General features: G+C 43.2%; 1 protein-coding gene across 4 annotated transcripts in view; it reads right to left on the bottom strand.

Moving 5' to 3' along the window:
- The window catches only part of si:ch211-218g4.2 (rho GTPase-activating protein 39), a 121,470-nt gene that overhangs the window by 8,869 nt on the left and 89,178 nt on the right, over positions 1 to 23,423 (bottom strand). For 3 of the 4 annotated variants that reach the window (XM_017700970.2, XM_037541291.1, XM_037541293.1), the window contains 4 exons: positions 19,764 to 20,412; positions 17,253 to 17,351; positions 2,485 to 2,558; positions 900 to 1,099 (listed from right to left, as the gene is read on the bottom strand). In XM_017700970.2, coding sequence (XP_017556459.1) covers positions 900 to 1,099; positions 2,485 to 2,558; positions 17,253 to 17,351; positions 19,764 to 20,412 — 1,022 coding nt within the window. The remainder of the gene's footprint in view (positions 1 to 899; positions 1,100 to 2,484; positions 2,559 to 17,252; positions 17,352 to 19,763; positions 20,413 to 23,423) is intronic. The other variant, XM_037541292.1, reaches the window with a different exon arrangement.

Genomic DNA, 23,423 nt, shown 5'->3' with positions numbered 1-23,423 from the left:
TACACTATACCAATAAGAGTCCTTGGGCAAGACTCCTAACACCACCTTCGCCTACCTGTGTAAAATAAGCAAGTTGTAAGTCGCTCTGGATAAGAGCGTCAGCCAAATGCCGTAAATGTAAATATTCATGTTGAACGAACCAATAAAATAGTAAATAATTACTTTAGAAAAAATCTTGTTACATTAAAGGGAAATTTCTCAAATTTCTCAAACAAATTTCTCAAAATGTATGCATAATTAAATTGTTAATATGTCAACAAAAGCCAGAGCCAACTGAGAACTCTTCACAGTGGGGGTGATAGGAACCAGACGTCTGAAGAATTTACTGCCTGTAAAAGCTCCCTCATTAAGTCGTTAAGTTGGAATTGTTTTGCTGTAGCTTTGTGGTGAAATTTTGATCTTTTTATTCAATTTATTCTAATCCGTTCATGGTGGAATGATGTAAGAAGGGTGCTGGAGGCAAACAAGTCACCAAAGAAAAATTATTCCACTTATTTTTTCAGATTAACCGGTATTTTATCATATTTTACATTACATATAAAAACTCAGAAGACGCATGTAGGCTCACTGGTGATTCTGTATAGTAAATAAACCGGCTGTATTTGCACTGTAGACACTGGGACCCTGGTTCCTATCACCACAGTAAAGGGATCTAATCTTCTCTACACATGAACTGTTTCACTGCAACCCAATCTGAATGACTTTTATATCTCAAGCACTGAATTATGCAGAAATTTTGAAAATCTGGTGGGATTCCCCTTCAACTTCTACTGCAAGCTTTCCTTTTCCTGTAATGAGACCATTTTGGAGATACGGGGTTTTGTTTCAGCCACTCCTTAAACAGCAGCACCAGCTGATTCACCGTAAGTTCTTTCTCACTGATTCTCTTTGTGTCTCACCTGAAGATGCCCTCTGTCTGAGCTCCGCCAAGGGCCAGCACACACTGAGAGAGCTGCACCTGCACCCAGGGCAGCCTCCTCTGAGGGAACAGCTGGCTCTGCCTCTCCATGATTTCCTCCAGGGCACTGCCGAACAGAGATGGTGTCACAATGGCGTTGCGCCCGTGATCAATCTCATCCAGAGTGGGCTTCCTCAGACCCTGCAGTGGGAGAGAGAGGGATATGAGTGTACAGAAGCCAGTCTGATCTACATCTATGCCTACACTGACCAGGCATAGCGTTCTGACCACCTCCTCGTTTCTATGCTCACTGTCCATCTTATCAGCTCCACTTACTGTATAGCTGCTCTCTGTAGTTCTACAGTTACAGACTGTAGTCCATCTGTTTCTCTGATACTCTGTTACCCTGTTCTTCAGTGGTCAGGACCCCCATGGACCCTCACAGAGCAGGTAGTAATTGGGTGGTGGATCATTCTCAGCACTGCAGTGGTGGTGCGTTAGTGTGTGATGCTCTGGTACGAGCGGATCAGACACAGCAGTGTTGCTGGAGCTGTGTCCACTCAGTCTATTAAACACTCCTACCTGGTCAGTCCACCTTGCAGATGTAAAGTCAGAAACGACAGCTCATCTGCTGCAGAGTTGGGTGGACTACTCTCAGTCCAGCAGTGACACTGAGATGTTTAAAAACTCCAGCAGCACTGCTGTGTCTGACCCACTCAGACCAACGCAACACACACTAACACACCTCCACCACCCCATCAGTCAGAATGATCCACCCAAATAGTACCTGCTCTGTGTAAAGTGCACCTCTATAGTAAGTGGAGCTGGTCATAATGTTTTGCCTATAAAAATACCACAGTTGATTAGTTGGGTAATCACTCATAAAATAAAGTGACATCTATCAATATAACTCATCTCCAAGTCTGACCAGCTATTCGCAGTACAGTATGCATTCATGCCACTGGACAATGTAATGTACGGGTGTGCTGTGAACCCTTAAAAATAGCCCTCCAGTAAAAACAGTGGAGGCAGTGGTGGGACAGCTGATTACAGGGTAAGGACTGGAGAAAGGACAGCGAGGGAGGGGGCTACAACTTTTACTGTGATGCATCTGAGTGTGTGTGTGTTTGGCGGCGGGGGGGTGGTGGTGGGGTGGGGGGGAAGGGGGGGTATTTTAACCCTCCCACTGCAAGTCTGAGTGGTTCTCATGGAGCTTTCCTAAGGGCTTAGTGCTCTGATTGCTAACACATGTAGGCACTTGCACACCGCTACACTATGTTACACTTCAGCAGTCAAAGGCCAGTCTGAACACATTACAGGCTGCTTTGTTTCGGTACCATAAACCTGCAGCACGTCCATCTCCGCATGCTTCTCCCCAGAAAAGCCTTTGAGATCACTGACCTTTGAGATAACCTGCCTAAACCACTCTTCTGTTCACCTTGAGTGAGCAGATGACTTATAATCTGCCGTCCTATGTGCCTGCTGGCCACAGTTGCTGGTCTGGAATCGGGCTAATAAGGCCGAAGAATCACAGTTAAGGCGAAAGGATAAACAAGTCTGGAATCAGTGACCAGGGCCACTCTTACCTTCTTGCCCCCGGTCACTACAACCTTCTGCAGCTTGCGGTAGCAGTACTTGGCGTATGTGCTGATCGGCAGACCTGCGGAGGAAACAGAGAACTGACAATGTAACTGACCAGTGAACAATGAATAGTGGTGCTTTGTCGAGAGAACCGAACAAAATCCTGTGGTCTTGTGACAAGAATCACAGTCCTAAGACTTCTGCGAGGACTTTTAGAAGAGAAAAAAAACTGAATGGTGGTTCAGAAAAATGTTAATCCATTTTTTTTGCTAAATTTAAGGGTTGAAAGGAGAGTTGTGTGAGTGAGTGTGTGTGTGTGTGTGTGTGAGCGTGTGAGTGCGTGGGCATGTGTGTGTGTGTGCGAGAGAGAGTGTGTGTGTGTGTGTGTTGCACGCGTGTACTGGAGCTGAGGTGGATGTGTGAGTGTATGTGAGTGTGTGTGTGTGTGTGTGTGTGTGTGTGTGAGTGCGTGTGTGTGTTGTACGCGTGTACTGGAGCTGAGCTGGATGTGTGTGCGTGTGTGTGTTGTACGCGTGTACTGGAGCTGAGCTGGATGTGTGAGTGAGTGTGTGTGTGTGTGAGTGCGTGTGTGTGTTGTACCCGTGTACTGGAGCTGAGCTGGATGTGTGAGTGTGTGTGAGTGCGTGTGTGTGTGTGTGTGTGTGTGAGGGCGTGTGTGCGTGTGTTGTGCGCGTGTACTGGAGCTGAGCTGGATGTGTGTGTGTTGTACGCGTGTACTGGAGCTGAGCTGGATGTGTGTGTGTTGTACGCGTGTACTGGAGCTGAGCTGGATGTGTGTGTGTGTGTGTGTGAGTGTGTGAGTGTGTTGTACGCGTGTACTGGAGCTGAGCTGGATGTGTGTGTGAGTGTGTGAGTGTGTGTGTGTGTTGTACGCGTGTACTGGAGCTGAGCTGGACGTGTGAGTGTATGTCAGTGCGTGTGTGTGTGAGTGTGTGTGTGTGTTGTACACGTGTACTGGAGCTGAGCTGGATGTGTGTGTGTGTGAGTGTGTGTGTGTGTTGTACGTGTGTACTGGAGCTGAGCTGGACGTGTGAGTGTATGTCAGTGCGTGTGTGTGTGAGTGTGTGTGTGTGTTGTACGCGTGTACTGGAGCTGAGCTGGGTGTGTGTGTGTGTGTGAGTGTGTGTGTGTGTTGTACGCGTGTACTGGAGCTGAGCTGGATGTGTGTGTGTGTGTGTGTGAGTGTGTGAGTGTGTTGTACGCGTGTACTGGAGCTGAGCTGGATGTGTGTGTGAGTGTGTGAGTGTGTGTGTGTGTTGTACGCGTGTACTGGAGCTGAGCTGGACGTGTGAGTGTATGTCAGTGCGTGTGTGTGTGAGTGTGTGTGTGTGTTGTACGCGTGTACTTGAGCTGAGCTGGATGTGTGTGTGTGTGTGTGAGTGTGTGTGTGTGTTGTACGTGTGTACTGGAGCTGAGCTGGACGTGTGAGTGTATGTCAGTGCGTGTGTGTGTGAGTGTGTGTGTGTGTTGTACGCGTGTACTGGAGCTGAGCTGGATGTGTGTGTGTGTGTGTGTGAGTGTGTGTGTGTGTTGTACGCGTGTACTGGAGCTGAGCTGGATGTGTGTGTGAGTGTGTTGTACGCGTGTACTGGAGCTGAGCTGGATGCGTGTTCGTAGGTTAGATTACCACCAGCATGAGTATTTTCTGCTCAGGATGTTTTACTACGCTTTGGCTGAAGCTAAGAAAAATACACGGTGGAGTGTAAATCAATACGGCAGATTCCGTTACCAGCACAAGATCAAACAAACCACCAGCCCTGGACGCTTTCCTAGGCTTCCAGAAAATTCCTCTCTCATTACTACAGCATGATAACATTTCTGGAAAGTGCAGTACCTTGTGGCTGAAGAAGAGACGACAAACTACCATAAAACCGTGACGCTACGCAATGGAATGAAATCCAAAACATTGATGACGGATCAAAGGCTGGAACTTAATGATCTGTAGTACTGAGATCAATGCTCACTGAGTGAGCTACAGATCTCTGCAAGTCTTCTGGGTTCTCGGACTTTGTGCAGGGGCCAAATGCCAATCCTGCCGCCTTCTAGGCTACTGACACTACTGAAGAAGTTCAGTGGAACGTTGCTCCACCACTGACTCTGGAATCCAAACACAGCAGTCCAGTGTTAGGAGTGTTTCTGATGCAAGACAGAGAGCAGTCCTGTCCTGCTCTGCGGGAAGGTGAGTCATTCTTGGCTGTATGTGTGATTCAGACGCTGATCTCTGATCTCTGATCTGAGGTCAAGGGGTGTGCAGTGGTGATTTATTGCTAGCAGGTGATAGATAGTATTGTTGCTGGACTGACCCGAGGCCTGACACTCAGCATCACCAACAGGGGAGGTGCTGCTCCTCCCCACGGTTATTAATCATACTGAGAGTGACACAGAGAGGGGTAGAAGACAAAAGACCTATTAAACTATTTAACTACAGAACTATTAAACGTATAATAAAGAAAATAAATAAATAAATAAATAAAACACTGGACAATCCAGCAACTTGATTACATACGACGGCGTTTTAGGGTCACTGTGAATAAAAAAAGTATATTTTTTAAAAGTCTAATGGTTTATTGGTACCTTTTTTAAGTTTACCATTATTATTATTATTATGACAATGTACAGTCCTGTGCGAAAGTTTTAGACATCTACACTTATTTTTAAACAGTTGACCTCAGCAGGGAGTTTATCACAATATACATTAGAATAAAGTCGTATTCATAATTCAAATAAACAGAAAAACTATAAAAAGTAACAAGAATTTCTCGGGTCCATATTTTTCCTGGACACCTTCACAGCCGCCACAGAGACTCGTTAATATCATCAATTACATCATGAGCTCAATTTACTGAGCACTGATTGGTCAAACCAGGAGCTGCTTTTTAACTACATATAATACTGGACTTCCTCGAGGAGAGGCTTGGAGATGGTTAAACAAACACACACACATCCAGAACATCACTGTTTATTATATACACACATAAATAAAATCATTATTAATTAATATTTTGTAAATATTAACACTTTTCTCAGCAAATAAACACAAACTGAGACTTGGATCATTTTACATGGTTTTGTTTTACTGACCATGAAATACATGCAGTTCAGTCTGCATTGCTGTGATACAGTGAGGGTGACTCGTATTGGGATCCCAAGCGGGACAACTGTTTAAAAGCCATTTTCCCCATCATTGGGAGATTGAATCTTGGTGATGCTGCAACTAAATAGGCCACACGTTATCAGAGATCAAACAGTGGGTCTTCAGTTTTAGCCAATATTAACAGCCAACCGATACGTCCCGGCCTGCTGTAATAGTGACAGTCGTAAAGCAGGGTGATGATGAGCAAAGAGGACATAAGAACCTGCAGAACAGCGAGGAAGAAGAGAGGAAAATGCTCTTTAAAGTCAACGTGAGTCAGAAATCATAATGCCATGTGACATTACTGAGAAATGGAGGTTCTGTTCAGGTACAAATTTTGATCATCAAGGTACAAACGATGTAAATGTTCCCTCAAAGCTCCAACAGTGGGTTTAAGGTCTGATTGTGGAGCTTAAATCAGTTCCTCCAGGTGAAAAGTTGGTATTTGTTCCTTTTCATAACTGAATGTTTTAAAACAGAGCAGTAGAGTAAAAGCCTGGAGGCGAGGCGAGGCGGGGTGTGTGGAGTCAGTCCAGCTTAGAACAGATCATTTCAGTGGATTATGGTTCAGTTATGGTCCCTGACTAAAGGTGCTGAGATGGACCCTTGTGGGTCCCACCCACATGATAAGAGGGAACTGCCTCAGTGACAGCCCGAGTCCAAGTGAAATGCGGTATCAGGGACCCTGAGGTAGCCAAGCATTTTGCCGAGTCATAAGCGGGGGTTGTGGGAGGTGGAGGAACCCTTGGGTGGTGTTGACGTGTTCGTTACTCAGTGATCCGCTGGACCAACCACTTTACTGTTTTTTAATTAATACAGCCAAAACAATTCATGTAAAAATACCAGATGTTTATAATATCACAAGTGGCCAGTGTAGGGTTCTCCTTTAGCAGCTGTAGCCAGTCAGCAGCCTGTCCATGTTGTCCCCACACACACACACACACACACACACTTACAGCAGGTCATATAGGAGGAGAACAGAGTGAAGGACACAGCACCTCCTCACTTTTATTCCCCGGGGGTTCAGCCCAGCACCACATGTGTAATATAAATGTGGGAGACCAAGAATCTGAGGCTGAAATAATAATAAATCACATCATTTTTTATTTCGGTAAACACAGAAAATGGGTCCCACAGACCTGAACACCACACAGGGGTTAATGTTCTTCCCTTCGCTGCAGCACACAGTAACATCCTCAAAACTCGATATGTTTCAGATGTGGGCAAAAGTCACTACACTTCGATCAACGGCAACGGGAAAACAAACCTCTCTCGTTTAAATACGGTGGTATACGGTGAATCGTGCTTCCCATGACCAGAGATTTGGACTACCGAGCTAAAAAAATGCCCATTCTGATTTCAGGTCGAGTTCAAAGACAAGTGGTACTCTGGGAACACAGAGGAGGAGCAAAAGAGAGATGGGAAAACTGCTGGGAATCGAGTGCCACCTCAAGCCAAACAACCACATTCTGAAAACGAACAATACTTCGCTTGTTAAAGTTTACAGCTGCATAAACTTTATGAGGAGCATTGTGGCGTCTAAGACAAAATAAAACCCTCATACTGTACACAAGCAGCTTGTTCATTTGTTATAAAAGTGGACGCATGGTGAACAGAGGGGTCCATTATGAAAGCAAAAAGAAGGACAGCTCAACAGCTGCATAAATGACCAGAGAGAGGGTGTGTCCTTCACAGCGGAGCAGGGATGAGTGAGGAGGAATGACCACAGAGGGAAACTGGGACTCATTCAGAACCACCTGTCTTCTAGATAGAACAGAGATAAAGAAAGCCGTTATGCAAGTGCGCTCCAAGACAGCGATTAAGGGGTCCAAGCACTGAAAGCCAGCAAGCTTCTGACCAACGCAACCTTCCGGCTCAGTTAAACAGGCACATTTCCAGCATTTTGTAGCTAAAAAGACAAGACACTAGGGTTGTTATGGCATCACGGTTCCACGGTTAGTCGTGGTGTATGATCGGACGGCTACCTCACCACTGATTCTTCCAAAATACCAATTAAAATGCATTTCCATCTATTCTGGCTTATGAGTACTAGTTCCTTAAACCAAGGGTTTTCATGCTATTTTAAGCATGACCTACTCTCTCAACTCACCCTGAAACATTGAGTGCGCTTACATGCACTTAATAACCCGATAACTGCAGAAAATCAGATTTTGTCAGTAATCCAATCAACACATTTACATGCTCTTGAGCAATCAGATCATGGGGAAACTCTGGGACTACATGAGTCAGACAGTAATTGGATTTCTGCGTTGCAACCAGACAAGCTCACAGAAGAAGTCGTGACATAACAGTAATGTGAAACCCAAACTTCATGTCATGCGTTATTTGTTTACTTTTTTTAAATATCACCACTTTACCTGAAAATTTTAAAATCCTTAAAAACCTTAATTTCAGGTTTGCTTTCAGTATCACTCCAAAAGTGTTTTATTGCGTCTCGCGCCAATGCTGCTCGCTTATTTCTGGTACTGCTGTCTTTTCCTGCACGCACAGACCGAGAAATCCAAAAGAAATCAGAGTAAGAGCTCACAGCACTGAGAAATCGGAGTACTGAGCTAAAATCCAGCCTCTTTACTAGATTTCCTAATCAGATTTCTAAATTGGAGTAGTCTTCACATGACCATTTGAATAATTAGATAACTGCACCGACAGGGATGAGAACTTCACTGTGCTGTTGGGCAACATTCCTAGTTAGTAATATCCCATATACAGCTACCAAACACCTGAAGAACAGGGCATTGCTGGCTATAAATAACCCAAACAACAACTTTGCAAGCATCAGACAGCTGTTTCAAAGTGAAACCGCCAGGCTGAAAGGTTAAACTTATATAATAAATGATATATTCATTATATAATTTAATAATTTTAAAGAGTGATTTTTTTTAAAATGGCAAGTGCTGCAATTTTAATTAAAGCCTACACTGTCTATAGATGAGTGGGACCACTCAGAAGCAACCAAGTGCCCACAATGTGCACATGACAACACAAGCACTACCTGGACATCCGGTTCAGTCAAAAGAGTGGATATGTTGGCCTTCTTGGCCAAAAAGACAAGCTTGTAGCCTCTTGATTGACACATCTGGATTATTTATGTTCAGTTAAATGCTTAAGGGATCATTTTAAACCTGTAAATCTAACTTTTTTCTACTTTTTTAAACAAACTATTTACACTCACATCATGTTTTTCATTTTCCACTTAAACTGTATACAGCTCACTTAAAGTAAAGAAAAAACTTAGTCAAAATTCACTTAACTGGCAATAACTGGGCTCGGAGGTTTTATAAAAGAGTCAGTCTAGTGTTATCTTTTTGAAATTTGTTATATTTTTGTTTGCTTGGTTTCAGGCAACCGTCCCAAGCTAACCCCATGAGAACCACTGCCTTAATAACACAGAGCCTACAAATATCTCAGATAAACAGTGAATAATTAAGGCCACTATTAATGGTAACAATGTTGTAACGTGGATATAAGAATGGATATAATTTTATTTCATTTAACGGAACATTTTGCTATGAACCGTAGCTGCCATTGTTCATTTAAAATATGGCATATAAATAAATATATTTAAACAGCCAGAAACTCTTCCATATCTGATAAGTTGGGCAATCCCGGGAATGCTTGCTTTTTCCCCTAGGCACACTATGTTGGCCTGACTTAGCTTCTGCCACGATGAAACTGGCATTTCTATTTTTAATTCATTTTTAATTTGAATTAATTACAGCATTACTATTTCGTGATCTGGCCCTCGTAAACCTACTCTGCTGTGCTTTCAGGCCCTTTTTCATCTCTGCTTGTTGCCTCTGCTGTCTCCATATTTGTCACGGTGTTTTGTCTCATAATGGATATATATCTATATATATATAGAATATAGTTTTATTCTTTCATTATGACAACATTATCTCCGCAAACAAGATACACACAGCACTGTGTGAAAGTTTTTGGCATCTAAGCAAGTTTTTAACCAATTTCCCTCAGCAGGGAGTTTATCACAATATACATTAGAATAAAGTCGTATTCATAATTCAAATAAACATAAAAACAATAAAAAGTAACGAGAATTTCTCGGGTCCATATTTTTCCTGGACACCTTCACAGCCGCCACAGAGACTCGTTAATATCATCAATTACATCATGAGCTCAATTTACTGAGCACTGATTGGTCAAACCAGGAGCTGCTTTATAACTACATATAATACTGGGCTTCCTCGAGGAGGAGAGGCTTGGAGATGGTTAAACAAACACACCAACATCCAGAACATCACTGTTTATTATATATATATATATATATATATATATATATATATATATATATATATATATATAAAAAATGATCAATATTGACATTCTGTAAATTTTGCTTATTCAAATATTAACACTTTTCTCAGCAAATAAACCCAAACTACACAAATAGATTTTGCGAATGTGTCTTGGATGCCTAAGACTCTCACACAGCACTGCAGGTTTATTCTTACTGGAAGTTAAAAAGTATTCGAGCTCCTACCGGCCTTTAAAACTTCTGAATCCACTGTCCACTTTTCTTTTGGTCATTTTTTTTAGCAAGCCAGGTGTTTATATTGGTTGACCTGCTGAATTGCAGCTAGTGTATTTGGTAATATGACTGGTGAGGTAGGACTGTGGTATAACCGCTGCCCTACAGATGAATGTATCGCAGCGCATAGAGAACCAGGTTAATATTCATAGTAAATTAAAATAATTCTGTGGACCGGATACGACTGCGTCGTGGGCCTTGCGTTTGACACATGGGGACTAGGCTATCATTGCGTATAAATGTCAAACCATAAAAGCTCTAACACACACACGCACAAACACACACACACCTGCAGACACAGGATGAGTCAACGCCACCCAAGATCTGTCATGGTCTGCAAAGGAAGTTTGTAATCTGAGAGTTGAAAGCTGCTTCAGACTGAAGGTGCTCTCCACTTCCCCTCAGACAAAAGACAGAAAGGCTGAAACGAAAAAAAGACGGCGAGTTTTACAGCTGCTGTTTTACATGGACGACTCTCCGGCTTACCAGGCTGTGAAAACACGGTCAACACACAGGTCAGATATTTCACAAGAGCCTGTTTCTCTTTGATCCTTCTCAGACAGACACCGACACTCTACCCTCCCCTTATCTCCTGAGTCGCTCTCTTGGCTCTTCTCTCCTCCTTTGCTTCCTTAAAACGCTCTGAAATCCAAAACGTCCATTTCTTTTTCCTCTTTCTTTATTCATTTTTAATGTTAACCATCCCCTTTTCTCCATTCTTCCACAATATGGTCTGTTCATCTATTTACCCTCTCCTCCCTCCCTCCCTCTCACTTACTCTTTTCTCTCCATCCTCCTCCGCTTGCACTAGCAGGCTCTTGAAAGGAGAGTATAGCTGATTGACACGGCCACTCCAGCCCAGACAGAGTGGGAGCGAATGAGGAGTGAGGTGCAAAGAGAGGAGAGACAGGAGAGGCCCGTTTTGCATACCAATAGCCATCGTTGTAACGGCCTCTCTTTAATCCTATAGACTGGAAGAATCTCCACTTTCCAACAGAGTGCTTAACATATTAACACTTGTTTTCTTTCTCACAATGTCCCTCTGGCCCTGCCCCATCCACTCGCTGCCAGGCCACGCCTCTCCCGCTCCAGGTTGGCACAGAGAGAGAGAGAGAGAGAGAGAGAGAGAGAGAGAGAGAGAGAGAGAGAGAGAGAGAGGGCCCAGCGTACACACTGTACAATAAACTCCACTCAAAGCACTTACACCCATTTCAAAGGGGAGAGAAACAGGGGCCCCTGAAATCTGCTCCTCCTGCTCAATGCCATCTCTTAGAAGCTGCAGCGTTGGCAGACAGCTGGTGAGGCCTGACATTATACATCCCACAGCCTTCCTGCCACCCATGCCATCAGCACCCTTTGGCTAACTGACCACTGATGTCATACTGAATCAGTGGAGCCAACAGAACGCCCCAGGAAATCCAACTTGTGCCAGAAGGGAGATAGTAATTAAAGGGAAAGCAAGTGGCACTGGGATCTGAACTGTTCCTGGAGGGCTGTAGTTCAGCACAGTTTACTGAATTCCCTCTTCAAACATACCTGGCTCAACTCAATTACAAGGTTTAGCAGGTGTGTTTCCACAAGGAAGTCACCACATTGTATGGCACTGTGCAGTAAAGCAGCAGGGGTGAGTGAGAATCTGGAATATTTCAGCGTTTCTGAAAGTTTATTAAAGAAATCTACTAGTAAATTAGAACATGCAAATAAGCTCCTGTCTTATGTCATACGTTCTGATAATGAAGCAAGAAGGGCCGCACTACGTCTAGCCAGCAGGGGGCGATGATGAAAAGCACAGCTATGAAGTGGCCCAAATCTGATTTCCTGCTCTGATGTGACTCGGATCTGATGTTTTCAGGGCTGTGTGGACACAAATCTGATCTTTTCAAATCCGACCTGGTCCTAGATGGGATGCGTATCCGATTCGTGGCCACGTGACCTTAATGTGAAGCTCAGATCAGAATTTTGCCCACCGTCATTCAGTGTTACCATGGCAACAGCGCCTGTAAACGGTGGAAAAGCAGCTCATCTCGCCTTTTTCTCCTCCGTCTGGCTCTAATAATGAAGCTGAGAGCTGATCAGAGTTAATGATTTTCTCAGCGAAGCTCATTCTGCTCGTTAGTTTGTGCTGATGATGCAGTGATTCAGTCACGTGACGTTACTGAGTAGGAGGAGCTCATGAGGGTCATTTCAGGCCGGTTCATCACATTAATGACAGATTTGAATCACTGACCTAAACAAGTGTGAACCATTGAATCGGAGAGATCTGATTTGAGCAAATAACCGGACTTGAGCAAATACCCAGAACACAATGAGGATTTCATATTGTACCAGTTAGCTGTACTGTTACCTCTCCGGCTCATCTGAAGAGGCAACCCCAGTTACTTAACCAGCAGGACAACCTAACAAATTTCCCTTGACTATTTCTGAATAATAAAGCATGTCACCTGCATTTCTGAGTACATTTTTAGCCAATGAGCTTTGTTTTCCCTTCTCTATGTTTAACCAAACGTCTGTTTATTATTAACTCTGTAACTCCTTTAGCAAAATTAGTGAGATTGCATATGCGTAATTTATATGCTTTAGAATTACTTCACACTCAGAAAGTCCTAACACAACCACAGATCCTGAAACTTTGACCCCTAAACTAATCCAAGGCCTTTTGCCATGGTCAAACAATTGAGACAGTGTTGCCAGGGAATGTCACATGGCCTTGAACAAGACCAGAGGCACCAAGACAAAAAGCCTGGGTCAGCCACAGTACACACACTCACAGAAAACTCCTACTAGCCTTGCTTTGTGCCTTAATGGAAAAGAATTTCATAACCACACATGATTGCCTGATAAACAATCCTGAATATCTTTGCTAGAAAAGCAATCTTATTCCCCAGAATAAATGCTTTGAGGTTTCTGATGAGCTGTAGAGCCGTATAGACGTATGTAATGTGGTCTGGAAGAACTAAACGGATCTTGGGACGCAGCTGGATGCGGCTTCATCATTGGTCACAGCAGGTGGTGACATCAGTAAAACCACAAACACACCACTAAATAAAATGCATAAGAGTGTGTTGTATAAACAGAGCCAGGATGACTGAGACACAAGCACACATACATCTTGACTCAGCTGATTGCACCCAGCGGAGCCTCGGGACACGTCTAGAAGCAGTGAGTAACCACAGCGCGCAGCTTTGAAGGCATCTGTCATTTGTGCATTTGCGCAAACAAACCTCCCTCAGACATCGCTGACCTGGGGAGGACACGTCTGACCACCAACGACCTCTCTGAAACATCAACTTCTGAACACAACTTCTTTGTAACACACTCTTAGATGTAAAGTTTCCTAAAGGGTTCTTGTCTTGGATGTACAAGAACAAAGGTCTTCAAATCCAGACCCTGAATCCAGTTTCAGTCCTGGATTTTGTTGTCACTGGTAGGTGTGACACTAGTTAGCCAATCAACAGTTCATTTAACTACCAGTGATTACAGAACCCACGACTGAGAACTGGATTCAAGGTCTGGATCTGAAGACCTCTGGTACAGGACCTTTACGTTATGTGGACTCTGAACTTATTAAAATGCATCTCAGTTTACAAAAACTCTAAATTAAAGACAGCTTTTTTAGCTACAGTCCTGGGGACTCACTGCCCTGAAGAGTTTAGGGTTCTCCCAATTCTAGCACCCCTGATCCCACTTGAGAAACTCATCATCACACCCTTCATGAGTTTAATTAAGCCGGGGTTACACTACACAACTTTTGTCCTGATTTTAGCCGCGATTCTCAGTCTGGCCGAGTCTGAGCTGGTCGGCTCTAGTGTGCAGGTTTTTGGGTCAGTCTGAGTGGACAGTTGGAGAGAGAGTCGAGTCGTGTATGAGGGGTGCAGACTCAGATTTACAGCCTCTTGATCCTGTTTCAGACCAGTCAGAGTTTTATCAAACACTAGCGAAATCTAGTGTAAACTGGTCAATGACTCAATCTGAACAGATTCCTGCAACAACCAATGAAAACAGAGCAAGAACAGAAGAGAATACAGCAAGTAAACAAAGAAAAATGATGAAAAGTCTCTCACATATGGAGCAAAGCTTTTTAATGAGCTGAGTTTAAGGCACAATCGAGTTGACCACATTTTGAAATCCATGATTTGGGTCTTCTAGTAACGAGGGAATGCGAGAGTTAACACGAGTTCTGTTCAGTTCCGCAGCAGCTGAAAAGGTGAATAGTGCGTGATCCCCCAACATTTCAGTCGCCCAAAGCAATCTGCAAAAACCAGTCTGATGGTGTGAGGCACCCAATCTTTCATAATCTGATAAGACTTTAAAAGTCGTGTCTGATGGAGCAGGGAATACTTGAAACTGCAGGGCAGCGTGTCTCCAAGCCTGGAGCTGAAAACCTATTTAAGATCTAGTTCATTGAAAGATTCTTTAGGGAACCAAAAGTTGTTCTTTTACGGTAGCTCCTCCAGATGGAGGACCAAAAAACCTTGTATCTCAAAATGGTAAATTTACATGAGAATGAAAAGATATTCATAAATTTCAATGGAAGTTCATATAAAAAGCAACTTTATGCTAAGCAATTTTGGAGCTTTTCCTTTCTTACATTCATGACACAATTAAAAAGGACAGCTTGTATTTTCCAATTATGTCAAACAATGAAAAATGACAAAAATAGAGATAGAAGGTTTGTTCAGACAGCAACAACATAAAAGTTGCAGGCAAATTATTATGAATTTTACTACAGCATGGCAGTCCATACCACCTTTGATGCCATTTCACTGTCTTTGTTCTCGAAGTAGTGTACTTGAATTGGGTCCAAAGGCCCATATTTATTAAATATCTAAGATATAGTGCTAGTGTGACGACAGTTTTTGTTACACAGCGCTGAATAGGACCACATGGACTGATGAGGCCTGAGCTTAGATCAGTGTACTTACACCAATCAGGCAGCACTGCTGTGTCTGATCCACTTGTACCAGCACAACACACACTAACACACCACCACCACCACGTCAGTGTTACCGCAGTGCTGAGAATGCTCCACCACCTAAATAGCACCTGCTCTGTGAGGGTCCATGGGGGTCCTGACCACTGAAGAACAGGGTAACAGAGTATCAGAGAAACAGATGGACTACAGTCTGTAACTGTAGAACTACAGAGTGCAGCTATACAGTAAGTGGAGCTGATAAGATGGACAATGATTGTAGAATGCCTGATCGGTGTATTCTGGGGTGCTTGTGAGAGAGAATGAGGAAAGAAGACGAGAGTTAAACTGGATGGAAGCACTGAGGGCGTAGCCCGATAAAAATGGCCTATCTTTTTTCGTTGGTCTGTCTATTCTGCGCACACTTCCTAAGTGATATCCCTGCCTCTTAAGGACATGCACAGGGACTTTCTTTCTTTTCTGAATTAGGTCTCTGTCTCTCAGCAGTTTGGCAGAGCCCCAAAAGAGCGTGGGACTTGAAGAATATGCTGCTGCTCTAAGCTCTAATCTTATTTGTGCTCGTGTGGGTGGGTGGGTGGGTGTGGGAGCGTATTTTAAAGACAGACAGACAGACAGAGCGAGAGGAATCTCTGGCAGGTAGTTTCCTCTCTGGCCTTCTTTCTTTAGGCAAAGGTTATGTCAGGGAGCTTTCCTCTCTTCAGACGCCAAAAACCAGGACCTCGAGCATCATTTAAGACAAGGACAAAGTTGTTTATTCCACCGAGGGGAATTCCTCTGATTTTTGAACACTCCTGATTAATTAAAGACAAAGTTCTTCAGAGTGCTTTGATGTGAAACATCAAGTCAGGACTGCTCACAGTAGTGGAGATAGGAACCAGATGACTGAAGGCTTTAAAATGCCTTTAAAAGCTCCCCCTCAGAAATGTATCACAAACAATAAGCTGCCTATTGAGAGACACAATGAGTGTGTTTACATGAACCCAATAATCCAATCATAATCAGATTTTTGCAGGTATCTGATTATGCAAATGGTCGTGTACACGGCACACTCAGATTTTTTTAGATTGGAGTAAAAGTCTGATTAAGAAATTTGATAAAGAGGCTGGATTTGAGCTCAGTAATCAGATTTCTCAGTCTGAACACGCACAAAAACAGACCGAAGTGCTGGTAATAAACGAGCAGCGTCGCCACGAGACACAGCAAAACACTTTTGGAGAGACGCTGAAACCAAATACAGGCTTGACGAAATGAAGGATTTAAATATTCAATAATATTTAAATTATCTGACAAAAATCAGATAATATATTAAATATATTAAAAAAATATATTAAATAATCTGACAAAATCAGATTTTCTACAGTTAGCAGATTATTAAGTGCATGTAAACACACACACTGATTTGCTCGATACGTTCGAGATGTGAACGTAACGTAACTTTTTTTTTTTTTAAAACATCAAACCACTTCATCTGGAAATATCAACAGAAATCATCTAGTAGATGAAGGATATTTAAGTCCTTTATTTTGCGTTTGGTTTCAGCGCCACTCCAAAAGTGTTTGCAGCGACGCTGCTCGCTTGTTTCCGGTACCGCCGTCTGTTTTCGCTCATGCTCAGACTGAGAAATGAAAGAAATCAGAGTAAGAGCTCCCAGCACGGAGAAATCTGACGACTGAGCTAAAATCCAGCCTCTTTATCAGATTTCTAAACCGGAATATGTTGTTTACACGACCATTTGAATAGTCGGATAAATGCAGAAATCTGATTACGATGGGATTACTCACTCATTGAGAACCCTGGTTCCTATCACTATCACTGTACAGAAATCCCAGTTGGTGAGAGTCTCTACGAAGCACAATTTTACCTCAAACCACTGTGAATCGCTCTGTTTACTTCACAACGATTGAAATTCTGCAGAAATGGAAACAACAACAAAATAAATAAATAATTAATTAATTGCCCTTTTGGTGGATTTAGCAACAAGACGCCTCGAAACACTACACCTCCCACAATGCACAGCACTGCAACTGTCCAATACCACAGGAAAACCACTATCTCACAGGACCATACGGCTCCTATCTCCGAGTGTGTGTGCGTGAACGTGCCATGCTGCGGTTAAACGTACCCGGCGTTTCCTCCTCTTCATTGTTCTGTTTCCTCTTCTTCCTGGACTTTGAGTTCTTCTTGTTTTTTATGTCCTGTTGTTCCATAATTCTCTGTAATACTGATCAACAAACCAAAAAGCTTTTTCAGATAAACGTGTTGCACAATGTGCACATTTCACTCATCCATCCGAAAAACACATCACCGCGCTTTGTTCCACGGCCTCCGAACTACGACCTCGGGTAGCCCTGCTTTTTATTTCCCTCCCTTCTCCAGCCTTGCATCCTGTTTGAACTGGCAACAAGCCATCATAATTTTAGCACTGAAACTAATATTGACTTGTGATGTAAGTGTATGTTTGGAGCCGCAGGGGCGCACCTGAAACGTAAACAATCGCTGACGGTTTAAAAAAGCAAAGAGGAAAACATCGGAAGCGAATGAACTTCAAATTCTGCGTCTGCACGCTGCTTGAGCTCCAACACAAACACATCGCTGCTGTCGGAAGAAAACCTTGTATCTCCAAAATCGTAACTTTACAGGAGAAGGAAAAAACATACTTCACTTTCAATGGAAGTCAATGGAACCAGAATTTTTTCCCAGGTCATTTTGGGTCATTTCATTTAGGCCAGTCATCACAAAATTTACAAACAATGTAAAGAATATCAGACGCTTTCAAATTATGTCAAAAATGGAAAATGCCAAAAATGGAGATACAAGGTTTTCTTCCGACACCAACGACATGCAGACTGGTTTGGATGTCGTTTTTAAAAGATTATCCAAATTCACGTCACTCAGTCAGTATTACTAAACTTATTTGACGGCAGATATTCTACTTCAACCTCTCAGATGCACTGTAATTAGTAGGAAGCTGTAAAGAAAGTGTGCAGACTGAAGAACAGCTTGTTCAGAAAGTTATAATAAAAGTAATCAGGGAGATTCACTCGAAAGAGGCCCCGAATATTCTGTCGTAAATCCCGTTAAGATGAAGCAATCTGAACCAAAAACATACACTACATATCTTGACATACGTGCGATCGATTGCATTACATGCGATGCTGGAACCGATCTCGACACATGAAGGGGCACGGGGGGTCTACACCCAGAAGTTGCAAACAGAGGCTAAACGTCACGATGGCTGTCCGGCGCCTACCCCATCGCTCTGACGCAGGGGCATCCCGGCTGCTTCGAAGCTCCATATACTGCGGAGCACATTGCACTTTGTTTGCTTCAGATTCCTCCATCCTTGAGAGAGTTATTACAGAATATCCGGGGCCTCTTTCAAGTGAATCTCCCTGTATCTATAATGCCTCATACTTCAAAACAGCTGATCAACTCCTGAGGTATAAAACTCTCAATTCACACCATTTTGTGTAGTTAATCATGATTAATCACTCTTCTTTGCACAAAGTTGACCCTAAAGAAAAATCTAGTGTATGAAGGGGCAAAATCAGCTTCACCATGAAAGTCTCGTATTGTCCTCTCCGGCATCCAGCGAGAGAACGGCGGCTGTAGACTCACTCCCCCACCCCGACCTTACATCTCATTCACTTATCTGTAGGACTGTGAGAGCCGTTTTAGCTTTTAGTCCTTTTTTTCTGGATATCAGGAATTCAGTTTACACATGTGAAAATAAAAAAACTGAATTCTATTTTTATTAGTCATAATTCATTTCCCTATTTATTTTAATGGGGAAACATTTTTACTAGTCAAAATTAAATTTTCACATCATAAATCAAATTTTTACTACTAAGAATTAGACATAAAAAATACATTTTCACAAGTAAATTTTTGATATCAAGAATAAACTTCTACGTGTGAAAATTCAGCTTTTACTAGTAAGAATGACACTTTCACCTGTGCAAATTGAGAAAAGGATTAAAAGCTGAAACGGCTTTCCATAAGTCGCCTGTCCAGCACAGTCTCACGAAGGCGTCCTCTAGCGTCGAAGTCAATGGTGTTTCTGAGAAAGGTTACTCCACTGTACGACAGCGATACACGGCCACCGCTAAGAAAATTAAACTTTTACAACTTTGAGCATAAAGTATTTAGAATATAAAAGTCGTACTGTGTGATTTGTTGAATAAAGTCATAATAATATAAGAAAAAAGTTGAAAGCAGTGGTGTGAAGCGCCGCCACCGGACTCTAGAGCAGTGGAGACGTGTTCTCTGGAGTGACCAATCACGCTTCTCCGTCTGGAAATCCAATGGACGAGTCTGGGTTTGGCGGTTGCCAGGAGACGGTACTTGTCTGACTGCGTTGTGCCGAGTGTGAAGACTTTATTAGTGAAATATATATATATATATATATTTTAATATTATTTAAAAATAAATAAATAAATACTGCTATCAATGGAACGTGCAATTTAAAAGCTATACTTGACCAATTGGGCTACAGTCTTGGAGAAGCAGGTGAGCAGCTGGGCTCAAACTAGGACAACGTGTTAACAGGTTCAAAAGAATTGGTAGCATTTCCCTTTATCATAACATTTATTTAACAGGTTGTTTCGTCGGGGGGCAAAGCTTGCATACTCACTCTTCTTGTCATTACTGGGCTCCAGATGCCTCTGAATGTAGCCCTCCAGGTAGCGTCTGAACTTGGGTGAGGGAGAGAAAAAGGCCAGGCTGATGGCCATTAGCTCCCAACCGGCCTCCAGGCTGTGCAGGCACAGGTTGTCCGTGGTTTGCCTAACCAGCTGCACGTACAGCTCGTCCCTCAGGCCCTGCGTACCCCAGCACTTGGTGACCACCAGCAGGGCGGCGTGACGGCGGTCCAGACGGGCCGGCCGGTCGCCCATGTACACCTGCACCAGCTTAAACATCTCGCAGGCTTCCTTCTTGACGGCTCGGTCGCTGGTGATCAGCATGGGCTTCTTGATGGAGCCGCCGTTCCATGACAGCATGTTGGCGATGGAGACGCGGCGGCGGAACAGGCCCTGAGTGTGCAGGTTAAAGTTTTTGCTGGCCCAGTCCTCCATGTCCACGTCGGCCGAGGGCTTGCACAGGGTGGAGTAGGGGTACTGGTAGGTGGAGCTGGATGACGGGTGGCGAGCTTGTGGGGTGTTGCATTGAGCAGAACGGATGGAAGCGGTGCCATGACCAGGTCTGCCGTTGTCCTCATCGTCGTGGTTGTCGCCGTGCTGGGGGCGGAGCTCCGGCTGGCCTTTGGATTCCAGTGTTCCTGTCTGAGTGAGGGGGAAAGGGGGTGGGGGGGCAGAGGAGGAAACAGGTATAGAGCTTTAATTTGGCTTGAACCAAACCTGAATACAGCCTGAGAACATTGAGCTCATGTCAACACTGAGCTCTGGCTCAGCCCATGGTGCTTAGACTCAGAACCCAACTGCAACCCAGCACCAGCTAAACTGTCCCACCACAAGCTGAGATCATAGAAAGAAACCGCGCCTGTCAACATTTCCCCATAACTCACTTGTTGAAATGCAAAGTCATTCAGAGTTTTGATGTAAAACTAGAGAAACTCACTGAATTGGACATGCCACCCAAAATGACCAAGAAACCTACATGAGTTTTAGGTTATTCATGAGAAAATGGTAAAATTATATTTTCTTTTTATATTTTCTCTTTTGCCTTATATCACCCTTCATTTACCATTCAACTCGGATTTCTCAAATCAAATCACGTTTGTCACATCACATTTACACAGGTGGAAGGTGAGTGAAAAATCTGAGGTGTGTAGCCTCCTTATAGAATTTAAATACAATAAATAAATAAATAAATAAAATAAATTATATAAATACATAAGAAGAAAAAGCAATATATATATATATATATATATATATATATATATATATATATATATATATATATATATATATATACACTCACCAGCCACTTTATTAGGTACAATTGCTTGTTAACACAAATAGCTAATCAGCCAATCACACGGCTGCATTTAGGCATGTAGAGGTGGTCAAGACAACTTGCTGAAGTGCAGACCGAGCATCAGAACGGGGAAGAAAGGGGGTTTAAGGGACTTTGAACGTGGCGTGGTTGTTGGTGCCAGACGGGCTGGTCTGAGTATTTCAGAAACTGCTGATCTGCTGGGATTTTCACGCTCAACCATCTCTAGGGTTCACAGAGAACGGTCCGAGAAAGAGGAAATATCCAGTGAGCGGTCAGTTGTGTGGACGAAAATGCCTTGTTGATGTGAGAGGTCAGAGGAGAATGGGCAGACTGGTTCCAGATAATAGAAAGACAGCAGGAACTCAAATAACCAACCAGAATCTCTGAGGAACGTTTCCAACACCTTGTTGAAAGTCTGACATGAAGAATTAAGACAGTTCTGAAGGCAAAAGGGGGTCCAGCCTTTTACTAGCAGGGTGTACCTAATAGAGTGGCTGGTGAGTGTATATATACACACTGACTGTTAATATACACAATATACACTAGTATTGCACTATTCCAACGTACAGTTGTACAATAATAAGTTCTGACATAAAACTATGAAATGTGCTGCTGTCACGTTCCATATGTGCAGTTAGTCTGAGGTGTATTTCTAAACTTATCTGATTACTCAAATGCTCATGTAAACGCCACAGTCTGATCTAGAAATCAGATTACAGCTGAATTTTAGCTGGATAATCAGATTTCTCTGTGCATGTGAAATGCGTGAAAACAGACTGCGGTACCGGAAAAAAGCAGCAAAACACTTTTAGAGCGACAACAAAAACGAAATACATGCTTGACAAAATGAGGGATTTAAATATTCTTTATGTTCATAGTTTCAGGTGAAGTGATGCAATGTTTTTTTGTTTTTAATGATGGTGCACTGCTGCATCTGATCAACTCGTGCCGGTGCAACACACGCTAACACACCACCACCACCACCACGTCAGTGTCACTGCAGTGCTGAGAATGACCCACCACCCAAATAGCACCTGCTCTGTGAGGGTCCATGGGGGTCCTGACCACTGAAGAACAGGGTAACAGAGTATCAGAGAAACAGATGGACTACAGTCTGTAACTGTAGAACTACAAAGACCAGCTATACAGTAAGTGGAGCTGATAGGACAAGGAGTTGGTCATCATGTTATGCCTGATCAGTGTAAACATCTTAGCTTTTATTTATTTATAATCCTTTATATATATAACAATATATAACAGAGAGAGAGAGAGAGAGAGAGACACTGAAGTACTGATGCAAAACACCTGACAGAGCGCTCATATTTAAACGTGTACTGGTGTGTGTGAGACAGGGTTAAAGCATGCAGGAGCATGTGTGTGGGGTGCGCTGTGCGTAGGCAGCGGGCGATCAGCTTACTCACCCCCCCCCTGCAACCAGAATGGGCTCAGGAACCTGGAAACGTTCATACGGATTGCGCTTGCTCCCAAAATAGGTGACCCAATATGGAAATCACATCCCAACATCAAACAATACTGCCTCCCCTCTCACCCCCCCCATCATTCCCTCTCTCCCTCTTCCTCAATCAGTTTCTACTCCCCCTCCTCGTCTCTTAATACTCTTAATTCCATCATCACCCTATTACACTATTACACTGCACCAAAGCGAATATATTACACATCCTATTTACTCACGACTGACTTAGATGTTCTTCGGCTTATACAGCATCATTTATTAGGTCTTCTCAGTACTGGGACCATAATCCCATAATCCTGGAAAAAAAAACGTTGTTTATAGCAGTAAAAAAAAAAATTACATTACATAATTTCCCAAAGCTTTTCTCAAATCGGGTGGAATTCTCAGTAGGAACCACAGAGCCTCATCAGCGAGGTCCTGGCTCAAACTCAGCTTCTGTGATCAGACGGTCACAAACTGAGGGGTCTCCCAACATTTAGGAGGTATTAAACGAACTCCATGCCAGATGTGACACAGGTTTAATGATGCGGTCACTTTGAGTATAAAGCGGAGTCGATGAGTTCCCCATGCCACCGGCTCTGCGTCCGGGAGGGGAAACTTCAGAGATCTTCCAAAGCTAACATATGATTTTACTTTTATGTTAAAGGATTAATTAAAATAACTACATAAAGAGGGAGGCAGAGACTGAGAAAGAGAGAGAGAGAGAGAGAGAGAGAGAGAGAGAGAGAGAGAGAGAGAGAGAGAGAGACAGAGAGAGAGAGAGAGAGAGAGAGAGAGTGAGAGAGAGAGACTGAGAGAGAGAGAGAGAGAGACAGAGAGAGAGAGAGAGAGAGAGAGAGAGAGAGAGAGAGAGACAGACAG

This window comes from Pygocentrus nattereri, chromosome 9, assembly GCF_015220715.1.
Source record: "Pygocentrus nattereri isolate fPygNat1 chromosome 9, fPygNat1.pri, whole genome shotgun sequence".
In the NCBI taxonomy this organism is placed as follows: Eukaryota; Metazoa; Chordata; class Actinopteri; order Characiformes; family Serrasalmidae; genus Pygocentrus; species Pygocentrus nattereri.
Note: the sequence above shows the minus strand (reverse complement) of the source record. Positions and strands in the feature narration are given on the sequence as shown.